We start from the raw sequence: 20515 nt of genomic DNA, 5'->3' as shown, positions 1-20515 counted from the left end.
CTCAAGTCGTTCTGCATATGCCTTGACTCTCCTTCTTATTAACTGTTAGGCAGTTTTCTGCCATCAGCAAAGATTATTAACGGCGATTTTTTTTGATTATTATTATTTTTAAAGAACTTCTAAATGAGTCATGGGAGCACTGAAGAGCATCAGGCTAAGCACCCAGGCCAGTGCATTTACTCTAAAAATACCATCGCTTGCTGATTACTCCCTAATGACTATTCTTTGAGATCTGCCAGTTAGTGATTTCTTAATCCATTTAAATGTGCGCTCCATCGATTATGCCTAGATCTCATTAATCAGTCAGGATATCATGTAATACAGAGTTCAGCATCTTACAAAAGCCTAAGCCCATTATTTCTACCCATTTACTTTCATCAGGCAGACCTATGATCTCAAAGACAGGCGAGCTCATCACATCAAGAAGTGACAGCAGACTGATTGGGACAGCCTGATCCCAGCACAGCCCAATTCCAGCTTTGCTGTGTGGGTCTGGGACACCAGGGCTGGCCACAGCCTTCATGTCATCCCCTCATGGCTCCTTTGGTCAATAGGTACCTCCATTTCAAGAAACATGGAGATATGGCACTGAGGGACATGGTTAGGAGTCCTCAACCTCAATGGTTCTTTGATTCTATTTCTGCCTTCATCGTAACGTACCAACTGAAGGAAGGCAGCCAAGTTTTGCTGAGAACATTTATCTCGTTTGTAAGAGGACTAAACCCAACGGCATCACCACAGGAGGCAGCACATCTCTCTGCAGGCAGTAAGTGCTGCATGGTAACAGCATGGGTTTCTCCATTTGCCAAGCCCGTGGTTGAATTCCCACACACTGCAGCACACAAGGATGCTAATGCATATTAGATCTGACTCCTACATGGAAATATGACCTTAAATAAAAGGATGGTTTACTTGGGAAATGCAAGGAGGCAGGTGAATGATGGTTATGCTCTTGCCCTCATGTCTCCCGTGTGAAACGCAATCAGAATATGCTTAACGAGGAAAACGTGTGCAGTAAATTTGTGTGGCTGTACCCAGTAATTCCACTGCTACAAGCTGCAAAACAGAAACGACACCACACTTGAGGTGGATGTTCTTTGGGGCCACGCCAGTCATCTCCAAGTTGAATCATCACACTCCAGCAGCTTCTGGTCCTTCAGCAATCTCAGAGTGATACGGCTCCTACGATGCAGCAATCTGTCCACTCCAAGCACAAAAACTGCACTGAAACAGTCATTAATACCACAGTTAAAACATTCTGCAAAGCATTTCTTCAGCGGGAAAGGTGCTTCTCTGAACTCATCCAACTCCTAACGTTCACCAACCACCAAAAGTGACAAAGCAGCCAACCCTCCCTGGCCCACGCCATCACCAAACTGCAGCTGAACACACACATCATTAAGTAACGATGTGACGATCCGTGGTCAGTTCCTCCATGGCAGACAAGGACAGGTTTCTTATCACCATCCTGTTTGCCAACTGAGAAAATTGCGAGATGGATTCTTTCAATGATTCAGCTGAAAATTCTCTTGCCTGCGCTATAAAATGAGGCAGAGGATCCAAGTCTTAAAATCCATTTGGTGATTACTGAATTAATTCTCCAAGTGCGCCTCTTTGCAGAAATGGATGACAGATGGTGTTCTCAGGAGATGGATCCTGCAGGTCAAGCAGAGTTTTTGCCCACTTTAGGTAATTCTGGCTTCAAAATCACCCAGAATACGTTTTAGTGCCCATTTGAAGAAAGATGGTTATTTTTCAGAGATCCTCAGCTCTGCTTTGTTCTGTGTCTCAAACCAACAACCTGCATTGTCTATAGAAATGGCAGTAATAAACCACTCTCCAAATCTGTCTCCTGGCAGTTTCTATATCTCGCAGTGCTCACACACTAGGGAGAGTTCAGCAGAAACACACCTTTCAATATTAAAAGAAGTCAGAGGTGTTGACATCCATACACAGGTCGAGATGAACCATCACCTTAATCCCAACATCAAGCAGGTTTGCTTATCAGGAATGAAGTCAGACAGAGCACAGACCTGCCAAACCAGGTCTTTCTCCCCACTCTAATAGGGGCAGAGCCAACTCTGACATCAATGGGCAGGACCTGGCTCTTAGGGTCTGCACCCCAATAGAGTTCCATGCTCAGGCACACCCAGAGTAACAGGAGGCTGCGTTGTACCTGCACATTCCTATTCTGAATATTTAGCTGCACGCTCCTGCTGAACACTTCCAAAATGCAACGTCCAGGCTGTGCTGTGTGCTTTTCATTCCCAACAACGCTCCTCTGAGAAAACCTTATTAATGAGCTTGCAAACGAGCACCCAACTGGGAAATGTCACAAACAAGAGTGGCTAATGCCCCAGAAAATCAAATAACTGAACACTTGGCTGATTGTGGTGCTTTTCATATTTATAAAAAGAGAAAGGGAAAAAAAAAAAAATAAAGAAAGAAAAAGAAAGCTTTAAATCAAAGTTTCTGAAGAGGTCAACACCTCACTGAACAAAACAACTCATTTATTCATTTTAAGAAACCTCCAGATGATAAATTACATTGATGTTAATCACTTCACTGCATACTATGCAATTAATATTTGTACTCGATAGAAATATAAGGATTACTGAAGATGTGACAGCATACATATATGGTTGATTTTTAACATAATTGGGTGCAAAGCATTCTCCCATCGTAACAGCAGAGGCCGTAACAGATTCCTTTGGTGCATATGTTAGAAGTGCACTCATGGTTACTAAAAATAATATAGAACATGCAATTCATTATAATGTCAGAATGAGAAGAGAAGAGAAGAGAAGAGAAGAGAAGAGAAGAGAAGAGAAGAGAAGAGAAGAGAAGAGAAGAGAAGAGAAGAGAAGAGAAGAGAAGAGAAGAGAAGAGAAGAGAAGAGAAGAGAAGAGAAGAGAAGAGAAGAGAAGAGAAGAGAAGAGAAGAGAAGAGAGGAGTCAAATCAGGACTTCCACAATCACATAATGACATAAAGAAAAGTACCACAAAAGCTGAACTTAAATGTTTCAGAGTATCTGGTTCCATTTAATTCCTTAATGATATTTTAATGCATTTTGGTGCTTCATTTCCCTTCTAAAATTACGCTCAACATGCTGGTCTTCCACCCCTCATTGAATGATCTGAATCACAAAAGGAAAGCAACTTGTGCCCAACTCAACATATATTTCCAAGCCAACACCATACAACATATTGCAGCCATCCACTGCAAAGGGCTGCGTGCTCACTGGCTATTAATCAAGCATGAAAGTGTTGTTGTTACTGTGAGTACACGGCGCTATCTGTCAAACTCTGTTTGCTTTTAAAAAGCATTACCAGGAGATTTTCATAAATATTACAGAATGCTTGTTTGCAGAGATTTCTTTTTAATAACACACTCGGCGTTCATAGGGAAACATTTATCTCAAAGCTTCACAAAGGGCCAGGCTGTGCCACATTACATATGCAATAAATAGCTTACTCCCTGAGTAGGACAAGTTAATACTCAGCATGAATACGTCTTAGTCATCATTCTGCTGACTACAGTAAAACATCCCCTCCCTGCACCCCAGTACACGCACTGCTCAGATTCGGGTGAAGCTGCTATTCATTTTCTTCAACTTTAGCTTCTGGGACAGTAATGAATTACCAGGATGTACTATGGACCCTTATCAGATCATGCAACAGTTCAATTATTGTGCCAGAAGAGGAGTAAAACAGCCATTCCTATCTCTCAGGTCACAAAGAAAACAACTGTGCCCATCCTTAAAGATTCTACATGCTCAGCACAGGAGGAAGCACTTAGAAATAACTAAACAGAGAAGAGGACAACAAGACAAGTCACACTGTGGACAGAGAACAAATGCCATATCAAATCATGGCTATGGTGACACTGGGTTTGGTGCTACATGTGCACAGGGTGCTCCAAGGTTCAACATCATCACAAACCTCACACATCAACTCTGCAGAGCCTGGAACTACCGTGCCTGTCTTTCATGAGCACTATCTGCTTCTCCATGTGTCATGGTTTTGTAATGTTGCTGTCAATATTCCTTAAGGAAATGACTGAGAAAATACAACGTTTTGGAGGCATAATGAAAACACTGGAGGGAGAAAGGATTGCATCCCTCCCATTGGGTTGCAAAGGAGCCAGACCCACACCTTGCTCCCATCTCTGCTCTGCTTCCTCCATCCAGGAGCACCACAAAGGCACCACTTCCACAAAGGAACGCATGAGGAACAGCAGAAATAACCTTCTGTTGCAACATGGCTGAGCTGTGTGGGAACATGACCTCCAAACATGCCTTTTTCATTTCAACATAACGCAAATGGCACCGAGTTCACTGCCTGTTCCCTTTTGCAGGTTGCGCTTTGAGGAGTTTCCATGAGGACAACCCCCCCCCCCCCCGCCACAAAACGTGTTATTTTTGCTGTTTTCGGTGGTTTAATTTGGTTTTTAAGCTTCTGAATCATCTCTTCAAAACAAAAAAAAAAGCCCTCCATGCTCTGAAATCGAGTCAGACAACAGTACCTCGTTATCCAAGAAGGCTCCATCCATCATCCTCCCATCCTTCCCCAGCATGCTAAGGTTGGATACATTAAGGGCAGAGAAATACAACTTCTGCTGAGAAAATACTTTACTACATGCTGCTGGTGTTCCAAAAAGTGGATCCATTGGTACGGATAGGTGAAACTTAAAGGAAGAGAATGGAACAGCAGACACTCAACCAACACCACGCAGCTGACTGATACGCTGTTATGCCTCCATGTCTGCAAAAGAAGCAGCAAAAACCAAATGCATTGGCCTGATGGGTGACTGCTAATCACTGCTTCATTGGAGACATGGCATTTCGTGTGCCTGAAAAGTAAAAATGGTCAGTGCAAGTGCATCAACAGCCATCGGAAGGGATCCGGTGCTCTGATTGCAAGTCCCATATCTAAAAAGCAATTGAGAAAGTATCAATTAGGCCTGATTGTCAAAGTTCCCCAAGAGGCTGAGTTCATGCCAACAGAAGCACTGATTGAGATGCTGGGCGGTGAAGACAAGATTTTCCTCCTGCTCACGCTCCCCATTAGAACTGAGCTGCAGTCATCAGATCGAAGCAAGAAAAGCTCAGGGGTAAAGATTGCTCTCTAACCACCTTTTCTACCCTAGGTTCAGGTCCAACATCGGGCACCAACTGCTCATGTCTGGATGTCCTTCAGCTCACAAAGTCCCAAAGCCACTTAATTGCTGGGAGCTGCAAGGTTATGACGTTATGTGTTTTTTTTTCTTCTGGTTTTATTTTTTTCTCAAGCCATCTGCTCCTGCCCACTAAAAAACTAACTAGACCAACACAGGGTCAATTCCCTGTAAATACACACATAGCTTCTGTTAACAAGCTTTGAGTTTAGTTCTGACCAGAGCCCTCAAAAGACCTTTTCATACCCACCCCCTCTCCCTCACAAGGAGGTGCTGGTGTTAGTTCTACTCCAACAAGCACATGCTCAGAGCCAGAACCACCACAGGGAACACTATAATCAGTGATAAGGGTAAAATCTTTGCAGCAGAAGCCTCAAACACATTATAAGAAGATGACATGCATCCCAAAGGACATCCAAGTAACTGTATTTTACATGTGCTTTGCCTTCATTGTATGTGCAACCCTGTAAAGACTGCAAATGAAAGTAGTCCAAATGGGATTCATTTGATAGAGAGGGAAAACAGAAGGGATTTTGCTACTTTCTTTGCCTCCCCACAAACACTGGTCCTCTCTCATCCATCAAAGTATCAGAGATTTCAAGGGAGCTTCTCAAAAGAGGCCTAGAAGAACCCTGATGCCCTTTGAAAACAAGGGGAAGAAACTCTGGAAGATTTCAATATCAACATAATAGGGGAGATAGGATCTTTTTTTTTTCCCCCTGTTAAGTATTTGATCAAGCCTCACAAAGGTGCTAATGTATTATTAAAGCTAATGGAGCTCTACAAGAAATGTTAATGGACATTAAGTTTGCATAAATGAATTACACATTAGCGCAGTCACAAGAAATCTCGTATCTGCCAATTGAGGAAGTATCTGATCGCTTCTGTTTTCCTCATTACAGGAACATAACTTCACGCTAGTTTCAGAGATATGAGAATTGTAACCAAGACGTTCATAATGAAACTACATAACGAAGCAAATGAAATAAAATTAATACAACCTCCTCTTTCTCTTTCAGCCTAATGTTGCAGCTGACGTCAACCTGTCAAAATAAGCACTGGGAATCATCTGCGTAACCCTGATTGTCTGAGGCACCAAAGACATGCAGTGAGGACAGCCTGATTTGGTTTTGGAGCTCTTTCTGAGCAGCAACATATGTGTAGAGCAGCTGGAAGTCAGGCACGTCTGCATCTGGGACCACAGGTATTTCCAGAGAACTGCCCAGAGACCTTGTTAACGTCACATACAGTAGAACAGCTCCTAAACAAAGTGCAATGCATTATTAACACCCTACATGATGGGAACATGAGAGCGAAAGTGGTCAGGCCTTTGTCAGGGATGCAGCAGAAGACTCTATGCACTTCATCCTGCCCTAATTTAGAAACACAGTGGCAGCTGTACATTCACAATGCACAAAACCAACACAGTGGCCATTTTATTTTGCAGTACATTCACAACGTGGCCCAGTTGCTTCAATGTGGCACCACAGAAAAGCATCTCAAAGAGATATAAGCTCCATCAACACCTTCACCTCAACACACGGCAAACAATTCCTGAACTCTTCATAGAGTAATTTTACATGTTAAATCCATCAGAAGTTCTGCTACTCACACATGACTTCTAGGTAGCGTTGTGTCTGCAAGTCTTTGACAGCGGGGTGATCCACCAAGCAGATGACTGGGACCCCATCGTCCTCACGTCCCACCTTCAGCAAAAGCTGGCTGGTCACTGTGTACATATCAGACCACTGCTCCACTTCTGACTTGCCTGGGAAGGAAATGGAAAAGAAGAGCAGAAAGTGATCACAGATTTATCTATGGCGATGCTCTCCTTCCTTGTTTCCGTGCCCAGGTGACATGCTGCCTTCACACACCTGATTCCTCTCTTTAGACACAAGGCTTTAATGGCAGGGAGGAATGTGGGGATGTAGCAACACTCCTCTCTGTAAAGTTGTCTCTGATTAAAATCAACCATACACTATCACAATGATTAACAATCCCTTTACACCATCCCCGAATCCCAGAACTCTTCAATCAATGGAGCTACAAATCCCCTCCCACTTTGGAATCAACAAGAAGCTAGAAAAGTGATTAAACAGATTAACTTAATTAAAAGTCGTATTGATAGGCTGAAATATTTCAGCAGTACTCCAGAGAGAGTAACCATGAGAGTAACTGCAGGATTTACTACCTGAAAGCTGACGTGACATACAACACAGAATCAAGAAAGAAAAGAAGAGACAGGAGAGGGGATTTTGCCATGCCCTCTGCAATCACTTGCTGACAGTGTGCCTCCACTGTGCTTCCAAATGCTCTTTATCTGTGTCTTTTTATTTAAGGATTCAGATTGCATGGTCAAAACGTTAGGAGGAACTTGCAACAGAGGTCTTTCAAACACAAGTATATTATGCTGAAATATTGCTTAAGTAAAACACGAGGAGAGCTACAGAAAGTGACATCCCCTCATGCCTAGAGGAAAGGCTTCACTCTATTCTCAACCCACTATTTCAGTTTCCTGACTTCTGTTTAAAAAACATCCAAAGAATCCACAGGGTGAACTGGTATTTCAAGAAGCTACTACTCAGCTCAGCAGTCTTCAAAGCTAAAGCAAAGCTGGGATTCAATTGCCAACGCAAGAAAACTCAATCAAGAAGCTGGACAGGTCAAGCATGAAGGGTCAAAAACTATTGCACTGCTGCCTGCCAGAATAGGAAAGAAAACCAAGAAAGAGATCATTTGAAGATCTGTGTAACGTTTAGATGACAACAGGTGCTGGAAATCAGTGGGGCACCACTTCAAGCAGCAGCAGGTTTGCATTCCACCTTTATCAGCATACGCTCAGCATGTGTCATACTCAGATGCTTGTAGGTGTTGTACTTAAATAGAGGATTTTATCTTGCCCTTGTAGGGGGGTTGCATTTGAAGTAATGAGTCTGGACTTCTGTAGAGAGCCCTTCACTGTCTCAGCACAAAGGTGTTGTCAACCAAGCTCACATCTACATGCAGACTTAAAACTAACAGCATGACACATGCAATCAGTGTCAGTGACTCAACTGTGCTAATACCAGGAGCAACCAGGCTGAGGGGAGTAGGAGAAACACTTCTTATATGAATATGCAACTGAACACAGGAAAAATACTCCATAAACAAAAGAGTGAGATATGAAGATGAACTGAAAAAATCAAAGCACAGATGATCTTACTCATACCTAAAACAGGGCAGAAAAATACAAACAGCCATGGAAATAAATTCTCCGCACAGCTTTAAGGCTCCTCGAGGTCACCTGCAGTTACAGAAAGGCTCCAGATCCTTATACTTAAGTCTGGCAGGTAGGCAGAGGACAACATGAAGTTCAGCCCTTCTGTGTTAAAGAATAATTTATGTCTGCCCACATACTCCTTTGTTCCTGAGCTGGCGTTTAGAACAGCTTGCTTTTTTCTTTCTTTCTTTCTTTTTTAAAGGAGGCAACAGAGAACAAGCAGACAATGTTACATAAATCACCTCAGCACGTGAAAAGGAAAGAAAGAAAATGGTGACTGGGAGGATAGACGTACCAGTCAGCTCCTTGTTTCCTTTGAACCATCTGATGGTGGTGGCTGGTCTGCTGGCCATGGCAGTGCAGTTCAGCTCAATCTCTTCTCCCTCAACAGCGATTTCTTTCTGGATGTCAATGACCAAATTGCGTGGTGGGACTGAAATGAAAGAAATCAAACAAAAACCAAAATCACAACACATACTTGATGAAAAGGCAAGTGTGACATTCTCTGATCACTAACACAAGACAAGAAACACTTCTTAAAAACCCATAAAGCCTATTGAAGCAAAGTAGCCACCAGCATTTAGTTGATCTCTCCATCAATCAAATCCTATGATAGATGGTTTTGCAGTAATCAGAGTAAGCACCTTCAGTCTCCATCTAATAGAGTGGTTACACAAATTATCACTTATCAAATCCTTACGTTTCTGTTCTGCCTCCTACCACAGCACCGCTCTGCAGAAGGATCTGAATCTTCCATGGCATTCAGTTGTGTACGTTGCTATTTAAAAACACAGTTTGACTTCATGCACATTTCTCGACTTGTGCTGACAGGGAGAGGAAACACCAAAGCTGACATTTGGAAGTGCATTACTTACCGCAGTTCTAACCTCGGAAGGCAATTTTTCTCTCCTGCTGTTCAGTTTCAAGTCTCAGCCTTAAGGAGTGGAAGCAGGCCAGCGACCATCAAGCTCATTGAAAATGCTCACACAAGGCAATGAGCACAAGAGCACGTGGGACTGCAGTCACCTTTAGAACAACGCTGCCTACCTCCACAAACTAAGCCCAATGGAAGAGGAGACAGTCAACTGTGTATCCAATGCCCGACTCCTGCCCTGCATGGCAGTCTCCCTAGGATGGCAATTAACCATTCTGCCCACTTTCCTCTACAGATGAAGAGTCTTCCACTAAATGAAATGTAAGGCTGTAATACTCAGAAACAGGCCAGAGCTTCAGCATGCATCCTAACACTGAGACGTGACAAACAAGCTTAACAGTGATGACATAGAAGCAAGGAGTCTCTCCCTATGGAAGCACCAGTAGCTGGAGAGGGAGAAAAAATGAACATCAAGAGTTCACGTGGCATGGAGTTCCACTCACAGGGGGAAAAAAAACAACCCAGAACTTCCAAAGGAAACTCAACTTTGCTCTGGTGGATATGATTAAGCGACTGTATAGTTCAAATGTGACTAACGCGTCTTTCGGCTAATGAAGAACAAATATGTATAAATATCATCCAGATGATCAAATGGACTAATTAGTCACTTGTGGCTTTTCTGTAAGAAGAACAGAACAGACCACATATTGGAGATTTTCACATGTTCCAATTAAGCATGCATAAATCTACATATAGTCTCACTGAAGGCATCAAAGTTGTGGGGAAGAGGAGGGAAGAACATTACTGAAGGAAAAGAAAGCGTGAAGCTCACTTCTAACACTGACTATGAAGAAGGAAGCCTCAAAACTTTGCTTGCCAAAGAGAGCATCATTAGAAGCAGATCAGCAAAACTACTCCTTGATAGACTATATAGGAGACTGAATAATGACTAAGAGATCTTTGGTGGAGAATGAATCCCAACACTGTACTGACATGGATAACTACTCCCCAGCCCTGTCCCATTTTTTCTCCTAATCAGGGAGTCAATAACATGGAATAAAAGACATGTTATCCTTGGCTTTGCAGACCCTGTCTTGAAGTACAAACGTTAGCTAAGATAAACACTCCCTTCCTCAGCCTTCTAATAATAAACATCCATCTTTATTGCCTGCCCTATGAACTATGGCTTTGCCTGTGCATGTGATGAAGGCGAACAGGGAAGGCACACTGCTTTATGAATGCCAGGGAGAAGCAGGCACACACACTGGTCATGCTGAATGTCTTTCTAAAAAAGGACTGAAGCAAAAGCCCAGTGAACGAAATCAGATTTCTCCTTGAATCCTAAAGCTTAACGTGTGTCAAAAAGGAAAACCACCAAAAGCCAACTGCTTTGCATCTCCCACATGGGAGACATGCATTCCCTGCTTATAGATGAATCAAGTATTATTTCAAACAAACTGTTAAGTAGGGAAATTAAATACAACACAGTATTTTTGTTTAGGTGTCATTACTGAGAAAGGCTGGAATAGAGCTTCTCATCCACATGGATGCTGAAACTGTATTAGAAGTTAAAAGCTGTTGATAAACATAACAACTGTAGTAGAATCACTTATAAACGTTATTTAAGCAATGTATAAAAACCTAAGAGCCAAATCTCATTAAATAAAAGGAGAAAGATTTAAACTAATCAGCAAGTGAGATCTCACATCGTATCATCCTCTGTGATTCAGGTTCTCCTATTAATAGAATCTTAAAAGCCACAGCTAATCTGTAGAAAGAGCTCTAATAGCATGAGCTGCTATTATTGGTAACTGCAGCCTTACAGCTGCATATCCACCACAGCCCTGCAAAGCAACAAGAGAAGGCAAGAGCTCAGCATGATCGGCTGTGAATGTATTTTGGCTGGTGGGAATGGGAGAGACAAGACAGAATTAACTTCAGCTCTTCAAACAGCAGATCCCAATAGCATTGAGCAACTGCTCAATGCATCTTTAGGATGCGGACTGAAAGATCTTCTGTTCCATTAAACGTGGAAAAAAAAACTGCTACAATTAATAGGAAACCATCGCTTCCCATTAGCTGACTTTACATTTTGCTGGATGAGCCAACAGAGAAACATGCAAAAGTTGTACATCTTCATCTGCTAGGAGGTTCCTGAGCTACGCTGTTGGTAATAACTGCCCTTAAGGAATATCACGGATGGGCAAAGATGCTGTCTGTCTTCATTATAATATCATCCTTCACATCCCCAAGTTCGGGAAGAAAATATTTAGCGCACTATCAGATTAGTCTGACCACCAAAAGCACAAAATTCATCAGCAATTAGAGAGGTTTACCAACATGCACCCGGTGGGTCCTTACCGAGCACCGTGATGGTGGTGTAAATTTCCTGTGGGGGATCTGTGTAGAGCTGGCAGAAGTACCGTCCTTCATCAGAAATAGAGACGTTCGTCAGCGACACTCGGAGCTCACTGTTGGAGAAATTCACCAGCTGAAACCTGCTGTCCTTCAGCGCTGCGGAGCAAAGGGATCGTCAGCGACCGCGGCGACAGATGCAGAAGTCCCTCACCCAACACAAAGTCAAACATCTGCAGAGATCTGAGCTGCATCTAAACCAGCTCCTGCCTGCAGCTAGAACCCTGCTCTGGAGTTACAGCTTGGGATCTATGGAACGCTTCTGTTCTCAAATCATTACCAAGAATCAACAGAAGCAAATCAGCTGGGCACAGCACCAAGGCTTTCCACATGGTGTTTACCTTCAGAGGTGCAATGCTGGTCAGGCTGGGTGTTAGGGAAAATAACTTCTCCAAAGGTTGGGCACTGGGATGGGCTGCATAGGGAGGTGTTGTTTGAAGGGGGTGTTAAGCACCCATAGAAGGGTTCCAGAATTGTGGGGTTGTGGCACCTGGGGACATAGTCAGTGGGCAAGGTGAGATGGGTTGGGGATCTGAGAGGTCTTTTCCAACCTGAATGATTCTATGACTCAGACAGCATTAATGATGCACAGGTAAATTGCTTATTGTGAAAATCCACTCCTATATGTATGCATTTCAGATTGTGTGTAGGGAGTAAACTAGGAACAGCACGAAAGATACAAGAAGTAGGAAAAGGACAATTTAACATTTGTTTCCTGACCAGCAGTGACTACATAGAGCTTTGGAAACCGAGTGTTTCAAATATTACCAGTGAACACACAGGCTGCAAATGTTAGCACAAGTGAAACAAGCCAGGCTTTACAGCCTGCCCATACTGGTAGAGGTCATGAGGTACTTTAAGAGAGAACATTCCTATAACACCCAGCACAACATACCACTGTCTCTGGTCCCCGCTGTGACACTACAAACCACTTCCAACACCTCATTGCAGCTATGAGGCGGTACAGTCACAACAGGAAACAAAAGACAAGTTTGTTCAGCAGACCTCAAAGCAGTGATGGGAGATTTTGCTTTGGCTATAATAAGGCAGAGATGGTCTTGAAAATTTCAGCCTTCCCACCACACAGATTACCTCTGAGAACATCACACTGCCTCTGCTTTGCCCTGTTCAATTTGTTTGTGTCAGCTAAATATTTGGCACTCGATTGCAATTCACCCTGAATTACTACAATCAATTCCTATTGCAAAGAAGATGGTCTGACTTTTAAAGGGGACCATCAAGGTTTCCATTAAGGAGAAAGATTATGATTGCCTGTCTGATCTGCCCTCTAAAGAATTGACTAAACTTTAAGTGTCCGACATAAAATTAAAAGATCTCAGCATATCCTTTACCCCAACTGCGAGCAAAGAGCAGGAAAAGTTGTTACCAAGTAATAAAAGATGGAACTTACGTCTGAAATCTCTGAAATAAATGGTCTGTCTGTTGGGATTGAGGAGCTGAATCACGGAGTCGTCGCTGTTTTTGACTCGACAGCTGATTGTGGCAACATCCCCCTCCACTACCGTCACATCTTCCGTGACCAAGTTCTGGCCATCACCTTAGGAAGGAAAGGAAGAGGAAATATTAAAACCATGAACAGTGTCTGAATGTTTCATTTGGAATAGTCCAATAAGGAACAGCAGGAAGGAGCTGAACCGTCCTAGAAGGAGGTGAATTCAAGAGGAGTAATTAGAAGAGAGGTCCACGGTGGGAATACTGGAAAAATGACTGCTGTACAGCTAATTGCTTGCCAAATGACCACCATACGGCCTCGTTACAGAGCAAGCAAGTCACTTCATTCCCTCTGTTTTAAATAACAACCAAAAATGATGAGCAGGGTAAAATCTCCCTGGCCTTATTTACGTCTTTATATCCTCACACCAGCCCCAGGAGCGGACGTTCCATATCACATGCATGGAAACAGCCAAGATTTCCTTCCTCCCTTAAAAAAGATGAATATGGTTAAATTTCCTTGAAAGAGAGATCTGCTGGACAAAGCATCCGTCCTTTGACTTCAGCAGATACGCTTTTGTGAGCTGCTTTTCACTTACTACATCTCATCAGTGGGTGCTATTAATGTCCAGAGGCTGGGAAAGAAGAACTCGATGCAATTATGCCGTGGGAGTCTTGTAATCATTTACAGGTCACCACCTCCAAACTCTCTCTCTAATGAATAGAATCATTACATCAGATGCACGTGGAGAAATCTGGTTCGCGTTATAAAGGATGCAGAGAATCGTGATTTGGAAAAAATATATATATAAAGCTTTTTGCATTGCATGTTTTTCACATCTATGTCAGCTTACAGCAAAGCAGGGCTGTGTTGGAGGTGGGAGGAGGAACCAAAGCCCCTCTTGGGGCAGCTCACAGCTTGTCTACACTGCAATACTCCAGCAGAAGAGCAAGCCAAAATCAGGGCAAACTGATGGAGCTGTGGTGTCCCTGTTCATTGCAGGAGAGTTGGACTTGATGGCCTTCAGAGGTCTATTCCAACTCTAAGGATTCTATGACTCTATGATTCCACTCTATGGAAACACTGCTCACCACTAACAGCTCCCAGGGAATGATTTTATCAAACCCATTCAAAACAAGCTTCTTGCACAAGGATCAGCTTGATATGTTCCCATAAATGCAATATTCGCTACAAATCATTAACAAAGCTATTAAGACTTGATATCCATCTAAGCAATTACTGCAAGCATATTTTTTTCTTTTACATTTACTTTAAAAGACTCAATCCTATTTTCAATTCATTAAACTGTTCCTTGCATTTACTGAGTTTTACATCAGCTTGGAAAGCCTATTTGAATTAATAAAAATTACAGTAGAAGTAATTTAGAAATAAATTATTTGAAGTTTAAGCCACTGAAGCTTTTCATGCTGGAATGCTGCTACATTAAGCCTGCTGACTGATTGCTTTGGAAGTCCAGCATCGAGGTCCAGGCTGGCGTCAGGATCTGTCTCAAGGAATATTTGCTCTCCTGCAGGCATTGGGGTTAATGAGAGGCACAGGGCACACAAGGACAACACCCCACAGTCTGACACAGCCATCAGCTCCACCATAGTGGATTTCTGTGTATTTATTCTGAACCAGAGGGCATCCTATCAGGCTGTTGTTTGCACAGATTCACTTGCTCTGCTGACCTAAATTTGTTTGCTTTAACTAGCAGCACCAGGCACTACGAGTTAACACTTTTGGTTATCTGCATTCACATCTGCTTCCAGTTACCAAGAACAGCATCAATTACAAACTTCAAATTAAATAAACATGCAATGCGAAGCGAGAACTCTCTAGACCCATTTTCACTCAAACATTTCAGGAAGTTATTTACTAATATTTACCAGCGCTATGCAAGCATTCCGGGGAGTATTACTTTCAACATACGTACATTTAAAGCACCACAACGTCTTTTAATGGCATAAAGATTTGGGTGAAGAGAGGAAGAATCACAGAATGGCTCAGGTTGGATGGGACCTCAAAGCCCACCCAGTGCCACCCCCGGCCATGGGCAGGGCTGCCCCCACCAGCTCAGGCTGCCCAGGGCCCCATCCCACCTGGCCTTGAGTGCCTGCAGGGATGGGGCACACACAGCTTCTCAGCATCTACAACTTGAACTGTACAGATCTCGTATGGAATCACAGAAAGAGAGTTTTTAAAAGGAAGGCTCTTATTGATAAAGAACTCTCCTCAGTGCTCTATCATCACATAAAGGACAGACTGAAAGATCAGACTTCACATCTCAAACCTGGGCAAGACTGCTTGATTAAATCTCAACTTTGCCCAAGTAATTCACATCCCTTTGGACACTGTTTATAATGCTATGAAGAGAATTGAGTCTCTGTTCCTAACAAGGTGTTTTAACCCCTCAGCATGCACACAAGGAGATCAAGTCTAGCATGAAAGAAGTGGAAGTGAAAAAAAAACTGCAACCATTTTCTTGACTCATTAAGGCCTTGGAAAAAGAGAACAAAATATTGCAAATGAAAATCAGTTTTCTTTAAGCCCTGCCCACACTCAGCAGGCAATCTTTTCTCCTGTGCACACACATAACCTGTGCTCACAGGTAGGCAGCTCTTCAAAACATGCTTTCCTGGGCTGAGCTTCTCATCGCTGCCTACACACACACAGTGGATGACTTGCACTTGACGTAAGATACGAGAATATTCTTGAGCTGAAGTGTAATGCGTCGCTTTTGAGAGAGGAAAACAGGAACGTGAGATGAGCCAGCTGCCAGAGTGGGATCCAGGGGGAACTGTCATATATGGAACTGCTCCATCCCTGCAGGCATTCAAGGCCAGGCTGGATGTGGCTCTGGGCAGCCTGGGCTGCTGGTTGGTGACCCTGCACACAGCAGGGGGTTGGAACCAGATCATCACTGTGATCCTTTTCAACCCAGGCCATTCTATGATCCTATGATAAACATGCATCATACATACATAAAATTAACGAGCACGTGCAATAACCAAAACAGGTAACTGTAATGTAAGGGAAAGAAAAAAAATGCTCTGTACGTCTCCTTTATTATCTAAAGCAATTCTCTGGCCGTGCAATGTAGAAAACCGGCTGGAATGAAGGCCAAGATGGAGGGAAGCAACACACTCAGGGAAAGATTTTGGCTAGAAGCTAAACAATTAATTTTTACACTTGTATTTCTGCCTTGGACAGCTGCTGTATTTGTTTCTAAGGCTGCAAAGTAAGAAGACTTTGAACAGCAAATTGTGTTAGAACAAGTTTATCTGAGGTGGGCACAGCGCAGGGACCTTGGATCATACGCAGTGGTCACATTGAAAATTAATTCTTTTTTTCCACTTGCAGCACATCGGGATGGAGCAAAGAAACAAGGGGAGGAGATGGGAAGATGAGAAATACGTGCTTGCAAACATGCCTCTTCAATTCCCAACACAACACCAGCCACAGGTACCTCGTCACGGCCAAGAGCACTGCTGAGTCCATCCACAGAAAACAGACAGAAATGCTTTCCAAGAAAGAGTCTTTTTCATGAAACCTTAACTACATAAACACAAAATTCCTCTTAATAAAGCCACAGAAAAAATCCAACCAAAAACCTACGCTCAAATATACAAAGTATTTGTTTGTGTCTTGGTGGAAAAACGTGACATGATGATCAATCCACAGAACTAATGTAATTTTAATGTCAAAACTTACCAATTTCAGCTATCTGAGGAGAATGAAATGATTAAATAACCAACTAAAGGTTGAAAGAAGCATTACAGAATGGATATAAACACCTGGCAATCTACCTGCAACAAAAGCCTTGTCTCCTTACTACTGCTATTCCACCAAGCAGCTCCTGTGCTCTTCCCACCCATCACAAAGATCAGTATCCCCATGAAGCATCACAATCTGCCTCTTGAGAAAGACCACAGCAACAGAACAGTCGTGTTCTAACACAGAGCATCGTCACACTCGAACTTTTGAGAAGAATGGACAATCCACGCTAATTGTGCCGGCAACAAAAGGCAATTGCTTTCTACAGAGCTAATTTCGTGACATCTTTTCATGCACAAGAGAATGGCTGCAATTTTAGATCAGGATGTCTATAAAATGTACGTGCAAGAAGAGCATGAGACTCATGGCACATAGGAAAGATGTACTCGAGGAATGAGCCCTAAATCAGTGCCATCAGAGCTGCTTTGCACAAAGATGCACCATTCTGCCTCCATCAGCAGCTCAACTCTAGACTCAGACACTGACTGCACCAGCTTCAAGGGCACCTGTTAGTATTGACAGGCTGGGGGAGTGTAATTGCACTATTATTAGACTCTTCGCATCTCCCAGTCCATTTTGTCTGCCAAAGAGAGACGATGAAAGCCTTGCAAGTTAAAAGCTGAGAGTGACACAGCAGCAAGGCTGAGTGCTGGTGTGCAGCAGGCATCACCTTAGAGCATGCACCCATAGCACTACATTGGAGCACACGACCATGGCCATCACAGCCACTACACTGGACTATGTCTATGGCCACCAGACTCCATGTTAGAGCACATATCTTTGGCCAGCAGAGACACCACATTGGAGCACATGTCCACAGCCATCAGACTCCCCAATGGAGCATGTTTATGGCCACCAGACACAACATTGGAGCACATGTGGCCACAGATGTGTTCCAACATGGAATCTGGTGGTCATGGACAAGACTCCACACTGGAGCACATGTCCATGGAGCACAGATACCTCTTTAGAGCATGGTTAGCACCCACAGTCATCACAAACACCACAGAGGAGCATGTGTCTGCATCCACCACCATCACACAGAGCAGGGAGGTGGGAGATGGGCACAGAAGGTGCCCAGAGCTCACACTCATAGCCTAGGAGAAAGCAGAGTGAGTGGGAAGAACACATTTTGCTCAAGGTACAGCTGTGAACAGATGACGACGATAACACTGAATAATGCTGCATTGTGAAAGTTACTTATATTTCTTCTGGAAAAGCCAAGGGTTTTTGGTCTATAACATGAAAGAGAGATTTCTTAGCATAAAATTGGGTTTCTCAGCCCCAACAGCCCACGGTGAGGGTTTGCTCACTTCAGCTGGCTGCCAATTAATGATACCTTTCTGCCCTGAAGTCTTTCTTCTATGTCCAGACCAGGTAAAAATAATAACAGGAACCCTCCAAAGCTGCACATGGATGTTTACAAACTATTATTTCTTCAATTTTGTTCTCAACTTAAGGGGAAAAAATATTATTTTCAACCAAGATTTACACCTAACACTTCGAAACAGTAACTTTCTTCTCTAATAAGATCTAATTACCACTTTCGTGACCTTCAGTCAAGTATCTCTGAGATTTTCCCTGCATTCAAGTAGCTCTTACTGTCTCTTCAAAACCTTCTCTATGGCGAGTAACTGCCTTCGTATGGCCAAAATGCAACTGTACCTCCTGTGGGAAAGAGCTCTTCAAAAAAGCAGCACTGCTGGCAAACAAACAGGACTCTAGAAAATCTCATTTTCGAGTTTGTTTTGCTGTCATCTCCAATAAGCTGATGTGAAGTTGTGCCCTGTGTAAAATCCCCACGCATCGTGAGTGACAGCTACTTCATAGCACAGCATCCACTGCAGACTCAGAATCCAACAGAGCAGACGGCGGCTCAAAGGAAAGGGAGGAAATGGGATATAAGCATCTCCACTTCTGTGTCTGAAGTTTGGGCTGCAGCAAATTGATATGGTAATGCTCACGTGGCGCTCATGTTTGCTTTCAAATTTCATGCGTGTTATTCTTCCTCTACCAATAAAGAAAAAGAAAAGCTGAATTTAAAAGGTTCTCTTTGATGAAGGGCGCTGATTTCCACGTCCATTCTGTTGCTGAGAGTTTTGGTAGAGCCTGATGTGTTCACTCTGGAAGAGCATAAGATAAAAGAGTTCCTCTGCAGTGGAAAAAAGGGGTTGGGGGATTAATATTCACAGACATTAATCCCCAACTTTCAGTATCATGGATCTGTAATAACACAGCTACCGCCTGTCACTGATGAAGCTCATCAATTAAGGAACTACTTGGCATTAAATACAATGCTTTGTTAAGGTTCACCATTGCTCAGAAGATGAGCTGAAAAAGAGAGACCGGGTGAAAGCTCCGTACTTAGGAGAAGAGCCAAGATCGGCCCCAAATGCAGCAATGGTGGGAGATGCCTTCTTTCCACCCACCTTCCATTGTGTTCCATTTACTCTGCTTGGTTTTCTAAGGGCTGCTTTGATATTAGGAAGAATTTCTTATCAGAAAGAGTGGTTGGGCAGCAGCACAGGCTGCCCAGGGAGGTGGGGAGGTCACCACCATCCCAGGTGTTCAAAGGAAAGGGTAGGTGGAGTACTTAGGGCTATGGTCAGTGGGCAGCGTAGGTGGGCAGTTGGATTGGATGATCCCAAAGGTCTCATCCAACCTTTATGATTCTATGACGCCTTTCTCTGATAGACTCCATCTCCCGATCTGCACATATTCTAGATGACCAATAATCCAACTGGACTACCGCAATCCACACCACCGCCGGGCCTGACCATCACCAGTCTTCCCATCCTCTTATTTACTGCCAATTTTTGACATTTTCTGTAGGGACAAAAACACTTCCAAACCGTTCAGCCAGCTATTTAATTTTCTCCTCATACGCTTTAGTCAACCTCTGTAATTGCACGAACCTATTTCCTTCTCTTCTCGATACATATTTTAACAAGTGTACGCACGTGTGAATGCTTTCATCACCTTTCATCACTGATTCACCCAGCGAGGCACTGCAACCCTCTGCCCAGCTCTCACTGAGCCCCAGCCAACATTCCTCCACTCAAGTCCTCTCCTGGCTTCGGAGAGAATACGCAAGATGGTGCTAAAAAAATTGCTTATTATGGGGAGCGTGTTTGTGTTACGAATTACACACTTCAGGAAAATATACTGCAAATTTGAGAGCAAGTTGTGCAGAGCTATTAAATTTCTGGAGGAAAAGGGAAGGGGGGTAAAAAAAAAAAGATAGGCTGTAACCACCTTTACTGCTTTTCTTGTTTAAAGAGTAGGAATAAAAGATGACAACAGCTCCGAACTGACACCGAGGGTTATATTTACTTTAAACATTTGTGAATTTCTGCATGATGAAATTGCATCGGGGAATTCTTTCTCCTGCCATGCAACCGGAATGGTATAAAGATAGAAAACTGATTTGAAATATACTGCTAAAGCAACGTAGCTTGCTAAGTATTGTTAGTCCGAAGCAGAGCAGTCCCTTTGCTGAATCACTCTCTATTTGAATTATTAAAACTCTCAGCGTTCTTTACTCCTGAAGCTGCTGGAAGT

At 43.2% G+C, this 20515-nt stretch overlaps 1 protein-coding gene across 14 annotated transcripts in view; it reads right to left on the bottom strand.

Moving 5' to 3' along the window:
- CADM1 (cell adhesion molecule 1) overlaps positions 1–20515 on the bottom strand; it is a 188592-nt gene that overhangs the window by 37673 nt on the left and 130404 nt on the right. For all 14 annotated transcript variants that reach the window (XM_085526016.1, XM_085526017.1, XM_085526015.1 and 11 more), the window contains exons 2-5: positions 13136–13282; positions 11671–11823; positions 8731–8868; positions 6789–6944 (exon numbers count right to left, since the gene is read on the bottom strand). In XM_085526016.1, coding sequence (XP_085382142.1) covers positions 6789–6944; positions 8731–8788 — 214 coding nt within the window. In that variant the 5' untranslated portion in view covers positions 8789–8868; positions 11671–11823; positions 13136–13282. The remainder of the gene's footprint in view (positions 1–6788; positions 6945–8730; positions 8869–11670; positions 11824–13135; positions 13283–20515) is intronic.

Source organism: Coturnix japonica, chromosome 34 (genome assembly GCF_054131305.1).
Source record: "Coturnix japonica strain WE chromosome 34, WE-NBRP24, whole genome shotgun sequence".
Taxonomy (NCBI): domain Eukaryota; kingdom Metazoa; phylum Chordata; class Aves; order Galliformes; family Phasianidae; genus Coturnix; species Coturnix japonica.
Note: the sequence above shows the minus strand (reverse complement) of the source record. Positions and strands in the feature narration are given on the sequence as shown.